The sequence below is a fragment of the Struthio camelus genome, chromosome 16 (genome assembly GCF_040807025.1).
Source record: "Struthio camelus isolate bStrCam1 chromosome 16, bStrCam1.hap1, whole genome shotgun sequence".
Lineage (NCBI taxonomy): Eukaryota > Metazoa > Chordata > Aves > Struthioniformes > Struthionidae > Struthio > Struthio camelus.
The window spans coordinates 21,498,791-21,515,320 of record NC_090957.1 but is presented as its reverse complement, the minus strand read 5'-3'; the positions used below and the strand labels follow the sequence as shown (position 1 = coordinate 21,515,320).

Genomic DNA, 16,530 nt, shown 5'->3' with positions numbered 1-16,530 from the left:
AGAAATATTGCTCTCAGCACATCATGTTGTGCATGGCCACTTAGCCAAATCTCTTCATGATTTTCTCCTTTCTTCCCCATGCACAGCCCAGATTATGTTCCAAGAGAACAGAGAAAAGGGTGCTGTAATGACAATTAAAACAGGTTCTTGTGTAATGCTGTTTATGGCCAAAAGAGATCATCTAACCTGACCTTCTGTTTAATACAGGTCTTAGAATTTCACTTTGCAGTTCCTAGAGCAGCCATTTAACTGCTAGTCCAGCTAGAGTGAAAGTTTAGCATAAAAGAAATTAAGTAAAATTGACTCCATTATTTTCAGAAGATGCTTCTTTAGATGCTTACTTGGAACCAGATCCTAAAACATTTAGCAGAGAAGGATATTTCAAGTCCTACTGAAGTCAGCAGTATGTTTGTAAAAGTAGGATACTCTGGAGGAAGATGTGATCCAACAGTACAATGCAGCTTCTCGAGTTATGCCTGCTTCATCTAATCTATTTGCTTTTTAATCTGTTTCAGTAAGGCACCCCCAAAACACCAGTTGCCTTTAGAAAGCTTGGCTTCAGCTCTTCACCCTTCACAGCTGGCATCTGAGCTTTTGGGTTTTTGTTTTATAATAAATAACTGGCCTTTCAGCTCACCCATGATTAAAATTAAGGCAAATGCCATAATATTGGATGTCACTGAATTAACATTTGTAAGCAAAATTCAGTCCCCTGGGCCGTGCTTTTAAAACATAGGTAAGTTGGGTGGTAGGGGGAAATCCAAACCATCTCATGCATTTTAAATTAAGGTAGCATAAAGCATTTTAGTAGCGCCTATCGGAAAGTGGGCATAGGTGAGGAAGGAGTGGAATAAGAACATTTGTTAACAGAAAAAGCACAGGCTCATGCGGAAGCAGTCATGTGTGTTTCACTTCACAAAACAAAGTGTGATGCAAAAATGCTCTTCACCTTAATTCTTCAGGAAGGAGCTGAATGACCCAGTATTTATTACAGCTTCTCATTTGGTTCAAATAAAAACCATTGGACAAACATTTTTAAATCATTATGTTTTGCCTCCCCTCTACAGACAAAAAAAGTGGGTTTTTCAGTTTTGTTTAGATTTTGTTTTAAAGAAACAAGGAAAGAACCCCACAGAACCTAAAGATTCAGATGAAAGGTACCTGAATTAGTGAAGAATTAGAGTGAACAGCATCTTTTATTTAATTGTAGTGGTGTTATCTGTTAACTTCAGCTACATGCAAAAGTCAAGCATGTTGCAAAATGTAAAAGCAAATAGCTAGCAAACCTTCTACAACAGTGTTGTCATTATTTAAAAAGGATGTTGCTGGACAGGTAACAGCCAATCCGATCTAGTTCACCAGCAAGAATCACTACTCAAATAGCAGACATAATCCTAACTATACTGTTACCTTAAGATAAAAAAAATAAGCCAGATATCCGACAGCTGCTCTGGTAGGATGATTTAACATTTCCATCACCTGGCTAAAGACTGAATCGTATTTGTTATATTTTAGATCACAGCATTACCCTTATACTTGTATATGTGGCAGTGTTAGACCTCCTCCTTTTCTGTTATCATCCACATAAGACATGATCACTTAAGACATACAGGAACTTCCTGAAACAGTACCTTTCTTCATGGGAAAGACTGCATTTCTGAATTTCCTCTCATCCATAACTTCCAAGAACTCTTTATTAACTTGGGCTAGGCTTTATCAGTTAGAGGTTAGTATATTGGAATAAGTGTGTGGGCAACCTATGAGAAATTAGAAGGATCACTAAACACATGTTCAAATCCTATCTGAACAGAACTTAAGCACTAAACAGATGCAGGGCAACTTTTCTCTCCTACAGCCAGTTTCACCAGAACAGAGATAACATCCATTTGGAACTAAACTCCCTGTTGTGCTATTTCAAGGTATGGGAGTGTCTTATCTTGATTCAAGATACATTGTGTTTTCGCAGATTTGAGATACTGGGGAACAGAAGCACCAGAAAAACCACATTCATGCTAAAGCAATGAAATGAATGAAAAATACAGACAAAGAAACAAACTTGTAAGCAGTAGCTCTTCTCCTTATTTCCTCTGCAGATGTCCAATTCCTGACAGCTACTTTAGAGCCTGTTGGTATACAGAGAACTTTCTGATCTTACTGCTACACTCCAGTTATCAGGAAGAAGCAGAAGCTGCTCTTTGATTATAACAGAAGCATGCCAGATCTGTCACATTCACTCAAAAGATATCGAGGCCAAGAGTCTGTTGGTATGGAAACTGCAGTAACTGGTAAGCCTGGAGGAGGGAGGGATTTCAGCTGAAGTAGTGGACAGACCTGGACATCTCCTGCCTGTCTTCTAATCAACTGCAATTCTTAAAATACCAGCTATCCACAAGGGTTTTGTAACACTGAATGGATTATTTTATACACCATTCAGCTTCCTCCTTTGAGGAAGGGAGTACTTAGCAGTCTCCACAACTACACTATTAGATCCTGAATGCTTGCTAATTAATCCACGTCTTGAGAGTGGCAACTTAATACATCTGTTATGAATGGCTTCAGGAAAAGAATGAGATGATACATTTTCAGAGAACAGAGAATCTTGCAGCTGATCATCTGAAACCCACCTAGCCTATGAATACAAGAGGTGCAATGAAAGCACCTGACCACACAACATTGGCCTCCGTACTATCTTTTCCGCACTCTGCTAGTCCATCGTAGAGTTATCCGGGGTGTGGAAGCATGCACACTTGCACCATCCCAGGGCTCATATTACATTCACTACACTTCTGTCCTCCCTGTTCTGTCCACACAGGCATGCTCCGTTCCTGACTTTGCCCAGCACAGTGTACTATTGCTGTAACAGTGCACCTCTGACCTTTTCCTGTATAAGACTGCTCTCTCCAGTCTGTTAAACTGTACACATAATTCAAGGAGGAAGAATACAAAGGCCTGTTACAGTCCCTCACTCTCCTCTGTGAACATCTAGTATTTATAACCTTTTATGAAGGTGGGGACAGGAATGATCTGGAAGGAGAGAAGGTTTGTTTGTTCAGCAGCACAGACACTCAAAGGAGAGGGAAGATGTTGCTGTTTCCACTTTCTGTGGGTTGTGAGCATATTCCCAGCCTCTCTGCGCATTCAACTAAGTCCCCTAATCTCAAGGTGGAAGTGAAATGTTTTGCCCTGTAATAATGCCAACACTGTTGTATGCATCAGTGGAACGAGCTGCAACAGAGCTCTGGGACACAGCGGGAGGAGGATAAAAACCTTTCATCCTATTAGGAGCTGTGAGGTTCCGAGAGCAGATCATTGATAGCATTGCGTGTAGCTTATCTTCCTCCTCCTCGTCATCGTCAACAGAGGCAGAGCGGCTGGCAGCTAAGTGGTGGTAGTTAATAGTTACTGCTCAAAGAAAATAGTGAAAGAGGAGCATAAGAAGAGAGAACTTGGTTCTGCGGGAAAGCTCAAAAGGACACGTTCAGCAAAATCAAAAGGGGTTGAATCCTGCCTTCTTCTTGAGGGCATAAGCTCCTGTGTGAGTGAGTAGGAAAGATGAGTTTCTTACAGAAAAAACATGCTCCACCCAAACACAGGCCAGCTTTTGACTGTGCATGGGCTGTATTCCCGGTGCACAGATGTCATGTCATGACAACGGAGAAAGGTCCCAGGGCCAGCCTGCGGTAGGCGAGTATGCTTTTAAGCAAAACTCCATGGGAATTCAAGTCTCCAACTAGCTTCCCTCCTTCACCATGCTCAAATCAATGCTGTGGCCTATTTTCCACTCTGATAACCTGTGCCAGATGCATCTGAGCAGGAAACAGTCTGGTCCTCAGCTCTGTCTGGCACTGCAAACATGCATAGTACAGGCCTACGCCTAAGGAAGCATAAGGCAGAAGCCAGCTATGTCTTACACTCCACAGGCAGGTCTGTGCCGAGTACGCTCACAGAATCTGCGGTCCCCTTGGCCTAGGCAAATGGCAAACATGCTTTTGCTGGGGGGGTACGTGTGTTTGTGTGCATGTGTGCACGCACGAAAGAGAACTTACCTGTGCAAATTCAGAGGCCCTTATAAAGCATGGCCACCACTGTGGTTCAGTCCCTGGGGTAAGAAGGGTTTAGCTGAGATTTTCTGCTCTTTCAGCTGCAGTAAGTCCCAATATGAACAGTCAAGCCAAATCCTGTGTAAACTTTAGGGCCTGATCTGCCTGGTAAATTCTTACTTGCTTATTTGCCAAGGGGAATAAAACTGAACATGCTGTTTGAGAACTAGCTCAAATGCCTTCTCGCATGTAAGAAATTTAGATTCACTGATGACATGAGGTGGTTTGGTACTTGGGAATTCATTTAGTTTCCTTTATTTATCCATTGTTAAGTTCTTGCTTCCAAGCCAGGAAAACTCAGTCCAGGGAGTTCTCAGGGTACTTTAAGAGTCCAGTTTTATGTTTTTTTTTTTTTTTTTTCTAATAGCAACATTATGAGCAAGCAGCATGGCCAATAAAAACTATCCTCACTTGTGAGCAAAACTGCTCTTGGCTAGTCAAACACAATCTTTTTGCTTTTGGTCTCAGTTTGCAAGCCCAGGGGAGTATTTTGAAAACTTCCTCTGCAAAACACAGAGTAAATGCAAATAAGATTCCCCCCTCCACTCCATTTCCACTAAGATAACAAAAGTTTTACTGCATTAAGGAAACCTATAGTAAGCTGTACCTGTTGATCACAGTTATCCAGCAATGAAATTTGGCAGATTTTTTTCTACAAAAACCTGGCTTGTTTTTTATCTTATTTCCCAGGATATCACTTCAAGGTTTTCTTAGTTGTTTTTTTGTAACAAAGCAGAACAAAAGCACTTACTGTTATCATGCTTGTGTCCTGGATAGATAATTCTGAACACATAGTCTGTAGCACTGTCTTCAACTGGCACTTCCTCTAGGTCCACTGATTTGTTGCTGTTCCGTTTTCGAAGCTTTGGAAATACTTTACCCTATGGAAAATAATGATCCCATACATTCAGCTACCAAAGAATAATAGAAATAGAGCAGAACAAACTAAGGGCTTTAGACCTTTGGCATCTTAAAACTAAACTTTAAATGCTGGCAGAGGGCGATGGGAGAAATCAGCACTACAACAGCAAGCCAACACACCCTACAGCATCAGACATGCAAGGTGGATTAGGTGTACTTAATGCAATTTTTCTGTGCAGTTGAAACACAACATTTTCTTGAAATCCATGGCAATTTGTCACCAGCTCCTTTAATAACCCAAGTCTCTGATAACATGTATGACCCAGTGCATTTGAGGCTCAGTTCCTATCATTTAGATGCATATTCTGATACCGTAAGAGACTGAAGTTCACAGCTCAATACAGCAATAAAGCTATAAACAATTTTTATAGACTGTCTCTACAACAGTCAAGTTGGACTAAATAGAGTTATTTTTCCTCCCACCTTGATTTCCAGCTGCTTTATAGTAGTTCCTGGCATGGCAGGATACTGTTCCACAAAGACAGTAAGATCAGCCCTACCCCGAGCAGCTCATCAGCAAAGGCAGTACCTTGCCCTGTTGGGACCAAAGTGGTGGTTCCAGCTGTCCGCGAGGCAGAAGGCCATTTTCCAGACAGGAAAGGAATGCGAGGAGGTGACCTCCTTGTGGGAAGTGCAGTGGAGGTCTCTGAGTTCCATCCTGACTCACCAAGACTAATGTCCCTCTGCTTTCTGCTGTAAAGGAGGACAAGGAGAGTCCACGCTGTTACATCAGAATCTCTGTTGCTTTTACCTTACAAATTAAGTTTTATTTGTTACTGTCTCTAAGCAGATAAAAAAGCGTTGTAAATCACAGGGTAATCTAGGGATGACCTCAGTCCTTTAGTCTTAAAAAAGCTCAGATATGAACAAACTATGACAGTCCTCATGCAGAAACATTTAAAGTGATTATGAATATTAATATAATAAATAATAAAGGAGGAAGACACTAAGTCTCTGGCATATGACATAAATTGACAGAGGACACACAATTTAGAATAAAACCTAATCTAATGGATATAGTCAGAGGCAATGAGCTTTATTCTTGTAAGAATCAACAAGTCATATTCCCTGTTGTAAATTCTTTTCATCCACCTTCACAGTCACTAGAAAATAAGCACAAATAAGGAAACCCACTGTGGGCTCTGGATGTACTTTTAAGCATAGTAATCTGCATGTTGAGTGTAATTTTCAAAAGCACATAAGTGAATTAGGTTCTTAATTGCCTTTTCCAAAAGTGAATGAATGAAAAACATAACTCACCAGAGTGCTTTTGAAAGTTTTACCTGTGATCTTTACACCCCTCTGCCATCTACAGCCATCTGAGTGAAGGGGAGATCTTTCAAAAGCAGGATGTGTTTCATAGCATGGTTTTGTCAGTTCCAGTCTGGTAGCGAGGTGCTGTGGCAAGAACATCAAGTGGCTGTTGTCTTGGGCAAACAACAAAAATAATGTGTGCATGTCTGGCACCTGTTTCTGAAACAGCCTCCTCAGTGCAGTACAGCAAAGGCTGTCACATTACATCCCTCTGCCATCTAATTCCCTTTTCTCTAAGGAACTGTCGTAAGCGGACTGGTGACACATCTGTCCAGTCAGTGACATACTGCACAGACACAAAGTGTCATAGGGAAGCTGATCCAAGTGAGGCAAATGGACCTGAGCTAATGTTGCAGTCGTCATCCTCTACCAGCTAGGATTCCAGGTTTTAACGCTCATCTCCATCTGTCTCAGCTGGCATGGTAGAACTAGTTAAAAGTGAGAACACACAAGTAATTGAGGGAGGAAGGGAGATCTGTTTCTTCAGAGATCTTCAGGCTCTCCTGCTTACATATTTTAAAGCAATATGTATAGACTGTCTTTTAAAACAGGCGCTTAGTTCAAACTGTCTTTTAGTCCAACTGGGGACATGCTGTAATTCAGATCTGATTCCAGATAAAATTTCTGTTCACTGTCTTTGCTCCGTGATTTTGATTTAAAGCCTGTGGTGAGGAAAACAGTGGGAGAGACATTTTGTTCCAGATCCCTCTCCCTACATTAAGCAGAAAGAGTTAGTCAGAATTCAGAGGTCAGAGGCCTGATTTTTCAAAGCTCCTGAGCACCTACAACTTACACCAAATGAGCAGGGCAAGACTCTGTTGTAATGGAGGGTTGCTCAGTCCCTTTCTACAAGTTGATGATACCACTGCAGACCTGGCTGATGGACCTCATTTTTTTTCCTCCTTCCCTTTTCATGTAGTGGTAATTTGGTGGAGGCTCATTGTTATAGATCCAAAGCATCTGTGTTTGATTTCTGCTTGTTGACAGTTTCCCAGAAGTATATTAGATGCTTCAGAAAAAAAAAAAAAAAAAGCCAGGCCCGGGGCCGTACTGAACATAGAAAGCAAGAGACAACTGGAGCAGTATTATGCAGAGAAGTCCTTACTAGGTCTTTCAGTGAAGACATCTGAAGAAGAATAGTCTGCTGCCTTTGCAATAAACCCCTAACAGACCCCATATAAAACAGTAGCAGCATCAGCAGCAATAACATTCACCTGGCAGAAATGGGGTCTTGGGGGCACCCCCATGAGAAGAAGGTTTATGCTTACGTTGTTGATGGCAGTGGATGCAGACGATCTGGCTGAGTGGCACTATTAACGCGTAGTCCCAGTAAACACTAATAGGGAAGGAAAAAAGTGCAGGAGTTTTTTTTTTTCCCCCCACATTCAGGAGTGCTTATGATTCTAAGCACCCAGTAAAGAGACTCTGCTAAGTTAATAACTGCTTATTAAATTTGGCCAATTAAGGGAAATTAACAGTGAAGTAAAAGGGAAAGGAACTAGTTTTCCACAGTGGATACAGCTGGCACGAGCCTTTTCATAATCTCTTTCTCCCTCCCCTCCCTCCCTTCCCTTCCCTTCCCCTGCCCCCTCATCCAGGTTACAACAATGTTCTGGCTAAGGTTAAAATGCCTAAGGCACAGAATTCGTGATGGCCTTGTAGCTGGGATTCAGGACAGCCAGGTTCTGTTTCATCTTCCATATGCAATTTATGGATAACAGCATGTAAATCCATTGGAGCCCAGGCTTACACAGATGAAATACTGGAAGCAGCTCTCAACCCTTCTGAGAACAACCTTGACCGGATTCATCACTAAATCCAAGGGTTGAGGGCTTCATTAAAGTTCTATAAAAAAATACAGATGAACTTTTAAAAAAAAGACTAGGGGTGAATTAAGCATTGGAGAGCACTGTTCTGGGGCTGAAGGATGCATTCCCTGAGGAGAGGTCATACCTGCCTGGTACAAGGCTTCACCTGCCTTTCCACTGAAGCAGAATGCTAGATTAGATGAATAACTGATCTAATGAGAAAGAATGACATTGCAGGGATCACTTTTTGAGGGTTACCATGTTACTTAATTTCATGTTTTATCACAGTGGCTAAGATCCAAAGGTCCCAATTCATGCCCCTCAATTCCAGTGATTATATATTTAAATTCCACTGAGGGCTTTGCATCTGGGTCTTGGTTACACCTACACTTCTTTCCTAGCCTGTCATTTTAACACAAAATGCATTACAGGACCTGGGAAGGTCACTTCATCCACGGTAAAACAGGAAGAGAACCCAAACTGCCTGACATCAACTTCTGTATTATTCAGTAGCCCTTCAGTTAAATCAGTCTTGTTACACTTATGTCATATTGCCAAGGATACAAGAAATAACACTGAAAACGCTTCCCATCTTTTCCCAAAAGGAACGGCTACCTTTTCTCCAGCTCTGAATCGCCAAGGGTTCCATTCATCAGCTGATTTGGAGTCCATTTTAATGTCAAACTATCTGCTGACTGATGAAGGGAGAGATACCCAGGAATTGCTTCCAAATCATCTTTCTGTTCACAGAAACAACACACAGAAAGACAAGGTGATTCCCTCCTATTGTTATAAACCCTTTGATGATTCATCTAGTTCCAAGATCTTCAAGTTCCCTCAATGTTGCGCACTCCATCTGCCGAATAGGTTTGACTGTAATCAGTATATGCCAGACTTCCTATTTTTATTGGTCTAATCATATTTTGACTTCCAGGTCCTTCACACCTCCATCAACTGTGCCTTTAAGTTGTGCAAGAAACCTATTTTCAAATGAATGCAGCTAACAGGATTTAGCATGACTTACAAATAGTGATAGGCCACTGAGGTTTGTTCACATAACTATAGGGAAGTAAAAGCCCTCTTTAAAGACAAATTGAGTAACTTACACTCAAGTGAAAGCTATCAACTTTGTTCTCAGTAGATCTTACAATAAGATCTTTGAACCTTTTTGGCAGTGAAGATGAAGCCTCATTCACAAATTTAGGAAAGAGGGTCATACCCAATCACATATACAACAGCAGAAAAAGGCAGGGGAAACCTGGTCCACCATGCGCATTACTGCCTACCCTGTTCTGCTAATAGCCAGACAACACAGGTTTCTGTGAGTATCGATTCAGTTCCCTTCAGGATTACATGATGCCCTCCTAGCAGACAGGATGCAACCACAGCCTCCCACAAACAGGCAGTAAGAGTTTTGCTTTTGTAACTTAATTTTTATTAAGACTTACAGGAAGCATGAGAGCAAGGTCTCAGAGGGCAAAGGGGGTAACTATAACGTTCGTGTTCTAGCCTCTCTATGCCCCAAATGTTCCAGAGCAGTGCATAATCTAGGAACTGCTGAGGGAAACCTTATCACCAGAAACACTGCTATTAATATAGCTGTTAGAGGCAAAAAAAAAACAGTACAGTCACGGGGTTTATGAAATAAAGTTCAGTATGTCTACCCCTAACTATAAGTCCACTCCGTAGTTCACATTGGTTAGGCAATAAAAGCATTCATCCCATCTTAATCTACCTCTGGATTCTGAAGTCAAGTGAGAAGGTAGCACGGTCCTGAGGATGAGACACTGAGCCAGTACTTGATAAACTTAATTTAGAATCTTACCTATACCACTGTCTTCTCAAACCACAGTCAGGCCTCAGCTGTGTATATTGACCTGACACTCAGTGTACTTACTGGCTGGACCAAGACATTGTTTTTCCCATACAAGAGGTGCGTTCGGGAATTCTGGTGTAAAGACTCCACATATTCTCTTGCTGAAGCAGCAAAGCGATCCTCTGATGTGCTCCCACTTGAATGCCGTTTCCGGATCTAGCACACACAGATATACACAAAAGCAGTCACTCTCAAGACAGATCAGGTAGGACTAGAATGACAATAGGCCAATAAAACAGGAACAATTTCACTTAGACCAATCTCCATAGAGGACCTTCTTTCTGGAGCCAAGAGACCTTGCAGAAAATGACTTGGGCTCTTTACCTCTGGCTGAGGCAGCCCATAATTTCTTGTGAACTACCTGGTCAATGCACAAGTGTCAAAAGACACAGAATTTAGTCCTGGATCTCAAATTTCTCTAAATAGGGATAAAGAGGATGGGTGGGCCTAAAGGAACTTCTAATATGTGCCAAGGACACATTACAGAAGAGAAAAGAAAGGATGTTCTAAATTCAGATCTCCTCCCTCCGGGGTTGTTTCTATTGTCAATCTGCACCTGTAGCTAAGAAATAGCTACACAGCAAATACCTACTCCCAGGGCTGGGCGCTTTGAAGGTGAGTCTTGACGGCCATGAACTCCATGAATCCGGTGTCGCTGAACAAGCTCATCTGCTGAAGGGTCCGTCCAGTAGTGATCAGCTGTTTTTAGCTTGGTGTATTCCAGTGCACATGGTCCAACTAAGAACACAGTCCAGGAATGAAACCTTTTAGGTCTGTTTGCAAATATACCTACTGCTATCCTGCAGGCCAAGTACTGATAGTGAGATTTTCTTCTCAAATCACGAGAACATTAATGGTCCCTTACTGATCATTCCATAAAGAGAATACATTATAACATATCAGGTCCTGTTATCTAGGACTGTATAAAATATTGCTAGAGAATACAATACCATACCAACTTCCAACTTGCAGTTGTAAACTCCACAGCTAGCAAGCATTCTGTAAAAAACATCTCCATTCTGTTCTCTAATCTAACCAATAATTAATAATAAAAACAAATCATTGGTCTCCATTTTTCTTATAAAAATCCCTCCCAAATCTCCTGTATTGCTCTATTATACATGGTCAAACTATATGATACACAGGTAAAAGTCATCTTTCTTAACACTGTCCTAACACAAAACATTTCAAGAAACAATTTCTTCAGCATAACAAGAAGTAACACTGCAAGAACTTACCTAAGAGAGAAGCCAGTATCGGGCCACAAACAGGATCTGCCAGTAAAGCTTCTTTTTCATAATATTTACTAGGAATAAAAGATTAGAGCCCAGTTAAGAGCACGAGCTGTTATTTATAAAACCTGTTATATCTTCTAGTAGCATGAGTATGTTAACTTCGAAAATATGACATATTACCATTTGCTTACCAGAAAGTAAGAAGGCAAAAGAGGTAAGGGGAGAGAAGCTATACATGCGGCTTTCTCTGTTAACCTGATAATTATTCCTTCAGCATTTTCAGCTGTCCCCCCTGGTAGTCCAGTGGAAGTCAATTGTGTAAGCAGGAGGTAAGCATGACTACTGAAGTGATATTCCAGGTCAGACTTGCAACATAATAAAAACTGAGGCCAAACGCTCATTTCAAGAGCAAATTCAGACAGTTGACTTACCTGTATAAAGGGAAGATTTAAGAGTTTAAGGGCTTAAGAGTTTTACCAAGGCTGAAATTCAAATCTAGATTGTACATCTGTAGCGCTGTGTACAAGCTGAAGCAGAAGGTATTTTCTAAGCTGAAGCAGAACGTATTTTCCAAGCTTGGTTTTAATTTCAGTTTTAATACAGTACAAATTCCAGCAATAGCATTTAGCTGTGATTATCAAATACGCTTTCTCGCACACAATATAACAAAACTGGGTACCTAAACCACCAGAGATGGGAACAAAGAGATCCAAAATCCTCATGTTGCTTGAACTTGACAGGTAGAGAAAAAGCAGATGATAGGATTACCTGGAAATCACCAATGCATGCATCTCTTCTAAAAGTATTTTCTAATGGAGCCTGACTGGTTCACGTACTGATCTCCGAAGAAGAAAAGTTGTGCTGGGTTTGCATGGAAAGTGAGAAGTCCTTAATCATCTTTGCAGCGCTTCGCCACAACTAGTTCAACAAATCTACAATCCACACTTCTATACCTAATAAAATGACCAAATGACCACCTCCTCTACTTTTGATCCATATTCTGCCACTGATCAACTGTGTAATCTCAGGCAAGTCACTTTATCTTAGTATGTGCATTCTGTCTCATCTATTTTTGACACTGAGCTCTTCAGAGGCAGGAGCTTGCCTTTTGCTAAATGTGTTTACTCACTATATTTGATTTGGGGCTTTGGGCACTAATGCAATATGGAGACAAACAATAGATCTCTGCAAGCAATTTTCCAGTTTTCCATAGAGACCAAGAGATCCACACGTTTTTAAACATCTCTTCCATTTGTGAGGAATATTCTTGAAACACTGTCAAGAACAATGAACTACTACAAATAATAGCTCTTGTAATGACCCCAAAGCCTTCCCACCACAGCAGGCAAAGCTGACTTACAAAAAACACAGAGCCAAAAATCAAACACTCAAATTTCTTGATCTGTCGTTATCCTCTTCCACTAGATGGGGCTCAAACTCTAAACCATCTTCTCTTCCTAAAGAACAGAAGGGCTGAAGGACTTCAACATGGAGCATTGAAGCAATAATGTCACAAAAATGCATGAGAACAAGCCATTTGAAGAGGTATGTTTTATGCAGTGAAAGTCAGGTTCTCAAACTACAATTAAGGACCTGGTCCTAACTCATTTGCTTGGATGGAGAAGCCAGTAAAATGAACATCTACAATACATAGTAATGAATACATAGTAATTCATTGTAATGAATACACAGTAATTGAGACCTAACTCTTGTCATGTCTCCAGCTGGATTATGTGGAAAAAGAAATTTAAAAATCCTTGTATCCACGTATCAGCACATATAGTGATACACTGGGCATTTCCTTCATTAACTGTATCTATGGGACACAGCCATCCTTCTCGCTGTCTCTTCTACACACAGCTCTTTAAACAAGTTGAGGTTAGATATCCCAGAGGAACAGTTTTTTGAACACCACAGAGACCTTTCTTCCATTCTCTTTTTCTTTTCTGTGACCAGTCCAAACCAAACTTCTGGATTTCTACCTTTTCCTTCTTGTGGGAAATTGTCCCCAATGCGCTCCCTAATTCTTCTTTATCAGTTATGGGAAGGCAGAAAGGCACAAAGGGCAGTTAAGAAGAACCTCTTAGGAAAACAAAACTAATGCTGAACAGTAGGAAGTGATGATAGAATAGAGAGGACTTGACTTTTCCTCTTAGAGAGTCCCTGTGGATTATATCCATAAAGCACTGAAGCTCTTCTCTGGCCTTGCAAGAGAAGAATCACTTTACACAAGGCTTTTGTTTCCAAAAAGGAAACAGGATTCAAAGAAGCTTTCTGCACAACCCTAAGGTTTTATGCCCTTAGCTCTTTCTGTTCTAACCTCTTCTCCCCTCCTTTCAGCTACAAGGGGCACCTTCTTTCCTGACTAGCTACAGTTCCAAAGGACTGTTTTCAAATGAATGTAAGTGACTTAAGTACTTGTGATCTATTAGAAGACTAAGTTTCTGAGGTCTAAGTCCCATTAGAATGTATGCACCTAATATCTACTGAGATTAAGTGGAATTAAGTGCCTAAGAGAGCGTAAAGGCTCAGGGCTTCACATGCTTCTGAATGCATTACCCTTTATGGTAGCATCGTTTAGTATTTTGCCTACTCTAGAAAAAATAAGTTAAGAAAAGGCTTTAATAAACTGCAAGGTAATTTTTCCTTTTTAGCTGATTTATGGAAAGCAGTATGACTGTTAACACTGAAACACTCTCAATGATTCAAAACAGATGTACTTTTTTTTTTTGTAAATGACTAACTGTTTTTCCTCCTACCAGATCTATTCAATATCACTTAAATTTGCAGACAACTTTTGATGAAACTCTGTTGCAGAAACCTGAACGTATTGGTCCAACAATTCTCTGTGCTCTTGGCTCTTTCCTTACCTGCAGTTATCAACAATATACTGCACAATTTTGTCGAGGACTTTCTCAATCAAGGCTGTTCGCACCCATATGTGTTTGATAGCCTGAGGTGACAGGGCAGGCATTTTGCTTGTGGTGGATCCCTGCCTCTTGAGGAATTCTTGCCCATTTGGCTGATTTTTCCTGCAAAAGGAGATAAAGTGAAAATTATCAGAGTTCAGACTCTCTTCTCACAGGAACACCTCCAGTGAAAGACTGCATGTAGAGGTGTTGGAATACACAGCATGTATCTGACAAAAGTATATCTGTATACTAGCTATCTCTATTACTTACTGTAGCCTCAACACCACTGAGACATCTGAGTTGGAGCCCATCATCAGAGATATTCTGAAAATCAGGGCTCCAGCTAACGATTTAGAATGGCTCAGTTCTGGGTCATGAATCCAGTACATCTGTACAGACCATCTAATTCACAGACAGATGCTAACCATCTCAACAACAAGCAAGCAAACAAAAGAACAGGCATATATTAGGTATCTCAGGTTAGGTAGCCACCTACTAAGACAGCCAAAACTATCTTGTCACTTTTGGAACTTTAGGAAAAGCCCAACATATGAGCTCCTCCCAAACTCCCATCTACTAAGACTGAAATGCATAGGCAGAAAAGCCATCTTAGACCATGGGCCTCCAAAAGAATAAAAACACAGCAGAATGCAAAGTGTGACAGAAAATAAGTTGCACCTGAGGAGCTGAAGTTTGTTTCTCATAAAATAATGCTTCACACTTAGCTGGGAAATCTGAAGGGAGGATAAGAAGATTCTCATCTCCCAGCTTTCTCTTGTATATCTGAGCTGAAGCTAGCCACAGTCTTGGGGAGAACACAGCTGCTCCAGCATGAGATATTTCCACTGAGACCAGAAGCATGGAGTAGAATTTGAGACAACACAGGCAGAGCTGTTCCAGGGAGCTCCTCTTACATGATCATCTGGCAGTCCTTGGGCACAGGCCCAACTTGATTCTCTCTGTAAAGCACCATGTATATCTACAGGACATTCTGCGCTAGTGCTTGGCAGTGAGATCCTATCTCTTACCACCTACAGCATGCAAACAAGACAACTAAGAGACAAGTAGTATCAAGCTGAGAATCTAGAACTACAGTAATTGAGCATCCAAAGCCATCTGGGAGCTTGCTTACAGCCTGTATGTTCCTACAGTATAAGCCAGCAACTGTAAGTGCAACTGTAAACAAGAATGCAGGGACTGTTCAGCAAAGTGGTGTCTGAACCATGCATGAAATTGTCATTCCTTTCTTCACAGTTATCTGCTGCCAAGCAAATCTACTTGACCCCAGTGAGTCCAATGATATCTGTTCATGGGAGCATGAGTCTTTCTTCTCTGCCTACAGCAGTGAAATGGTTAAGGCAGTTTCTCAGTGTCCTCGTAGCATACTGAATACTTTTCAGGCTGGACAGAATCTGAAAAATTCAGATGTGACAGACATACTGCTTTCCTTATAATAGCTGACTGCAAGGTGCTAACGCCATGGGAAGCTTCTCACCAGCTCCAGACCACAGAACAAAAAATACCATGGAAGCCCTTACAGCTGCAAACTCAAACTGCAGGGTACACCAACTATGTGGTACAAAGAGAGAAACAGGCTTCAATTTGCTGTGATCGGTTGTGGTTCTAGTGCTGTACTCCACATGGTATCTTCACCAGCAACAATGTTCACAGTAATTCCAAGTATGTGCTCCACATGCACAGAGTACTAACTGCCAGAGGACCTTTCATCTACATTGCAAATGGGGGGGGGGGGTTGGAGGGCCTTGCATGGCACCCCAGTATGTGTAATGTTAACCTTGGTTCCACCAGAAGGGAAAATATTTCAGCTCTATGTGTGCTGCACCTGAACACACTCTGCAAAACTATGAAAACAGAAGCAAGGCAAATTCACACAAGAAACCTTTCTGCAGACTAAATTGCTAATGTGGGTGCATCCACAGAATAATCCTCAACTTGTAGGACTCAAGGCTGTAATCTATAAAAACTGCATTCTCAAAATTCTCCAGTAAATTCCACATCTATTCTAAAAATTATCAGTCAAGCTCTTACATATGTAACCACGTTCCATCTCTTGCATTTTCTGGCTTTCTTTAACAGATACAAGCCAAAGCTAACCTTGTAAAAGAAGTCACACACACAGATGCTGCAGAATCGTGCAAAAACGTAGGCAAAGGAAAGTCAGTGCAACTCATTTGTTAATCAGAGAGATAATCTGGGAAATTGATTTATAACAAAAATGTTTTTGCAGGGGCTAACAGTTGTTGCCACAAAAACTGCTGTATCATTTGAAGGCCACTGCTTACTGAGGCTGTGCACTTGTTTCTTGGAGACTAGATACAATAGAGAGCAGTTTAACTGTAATAG

The 16,530-nt window shown here is 41.1% G+C and overlaps 1 protein-coding gene across 10 annotated transcripts in view; it reads right to left on the bottom strand.

Annotated features, from left to right (window-relative positions):
- The window catches only part of SGSM2 (small G protein signaling modulator 2), an 80,290-nt gene that overhangs the window by 18,804 nt on the left and 44,956 nt on the right, over window positions 1-16,530 (bottom strand). For 6 of the 10 annotated variants that reach the window (XM_068909889.1, XM_068909894.1, XM_068909893.1 and 3 more), the window contains 9 exons: window positions 14,125-14,286; window positions 11,258-11,325; window positions 10,612-10,757; window positions 10,041-10,175; window positions 8,759-8,883; window positions 7,604-7,671; window positions 5,551-5,714; window positions 4,852-4,981; window positions 3,268-3,402 (listed from right to left, as the gene is read on the bottom strand). In XM_068909889.1, coding sequence (XP_068765990.1) covers window positions 3,268-3,402; window positions 4,852-4,981; window positions 5,551-5,714; window positions 7,604-7,671; window positions 8,759-8,883; window positions 10,041-10,175; window positions 10,612-10,757; window positions 11,258-11,325; window positions 14,125-14,286 — 1,133 coding nt within the window. The remainder of the gene's footprint in view (window positions 1-3,267; window positions 3,403-4,851; window positions 4,982-5,550; window positions 5,715-7,603; window positions 7,672-8,758; window positions 8,884-10,040; window positions 10,176-10,611; window positions 10,758-11,257; window positions 11,326-14,124; window positions 14,287-16,530) is intronic. The other 4 variants (XM_068909892.1, XM_068909891.1, XM_068909895.1 and 1 more) reach the window with 4 other exon arrangements.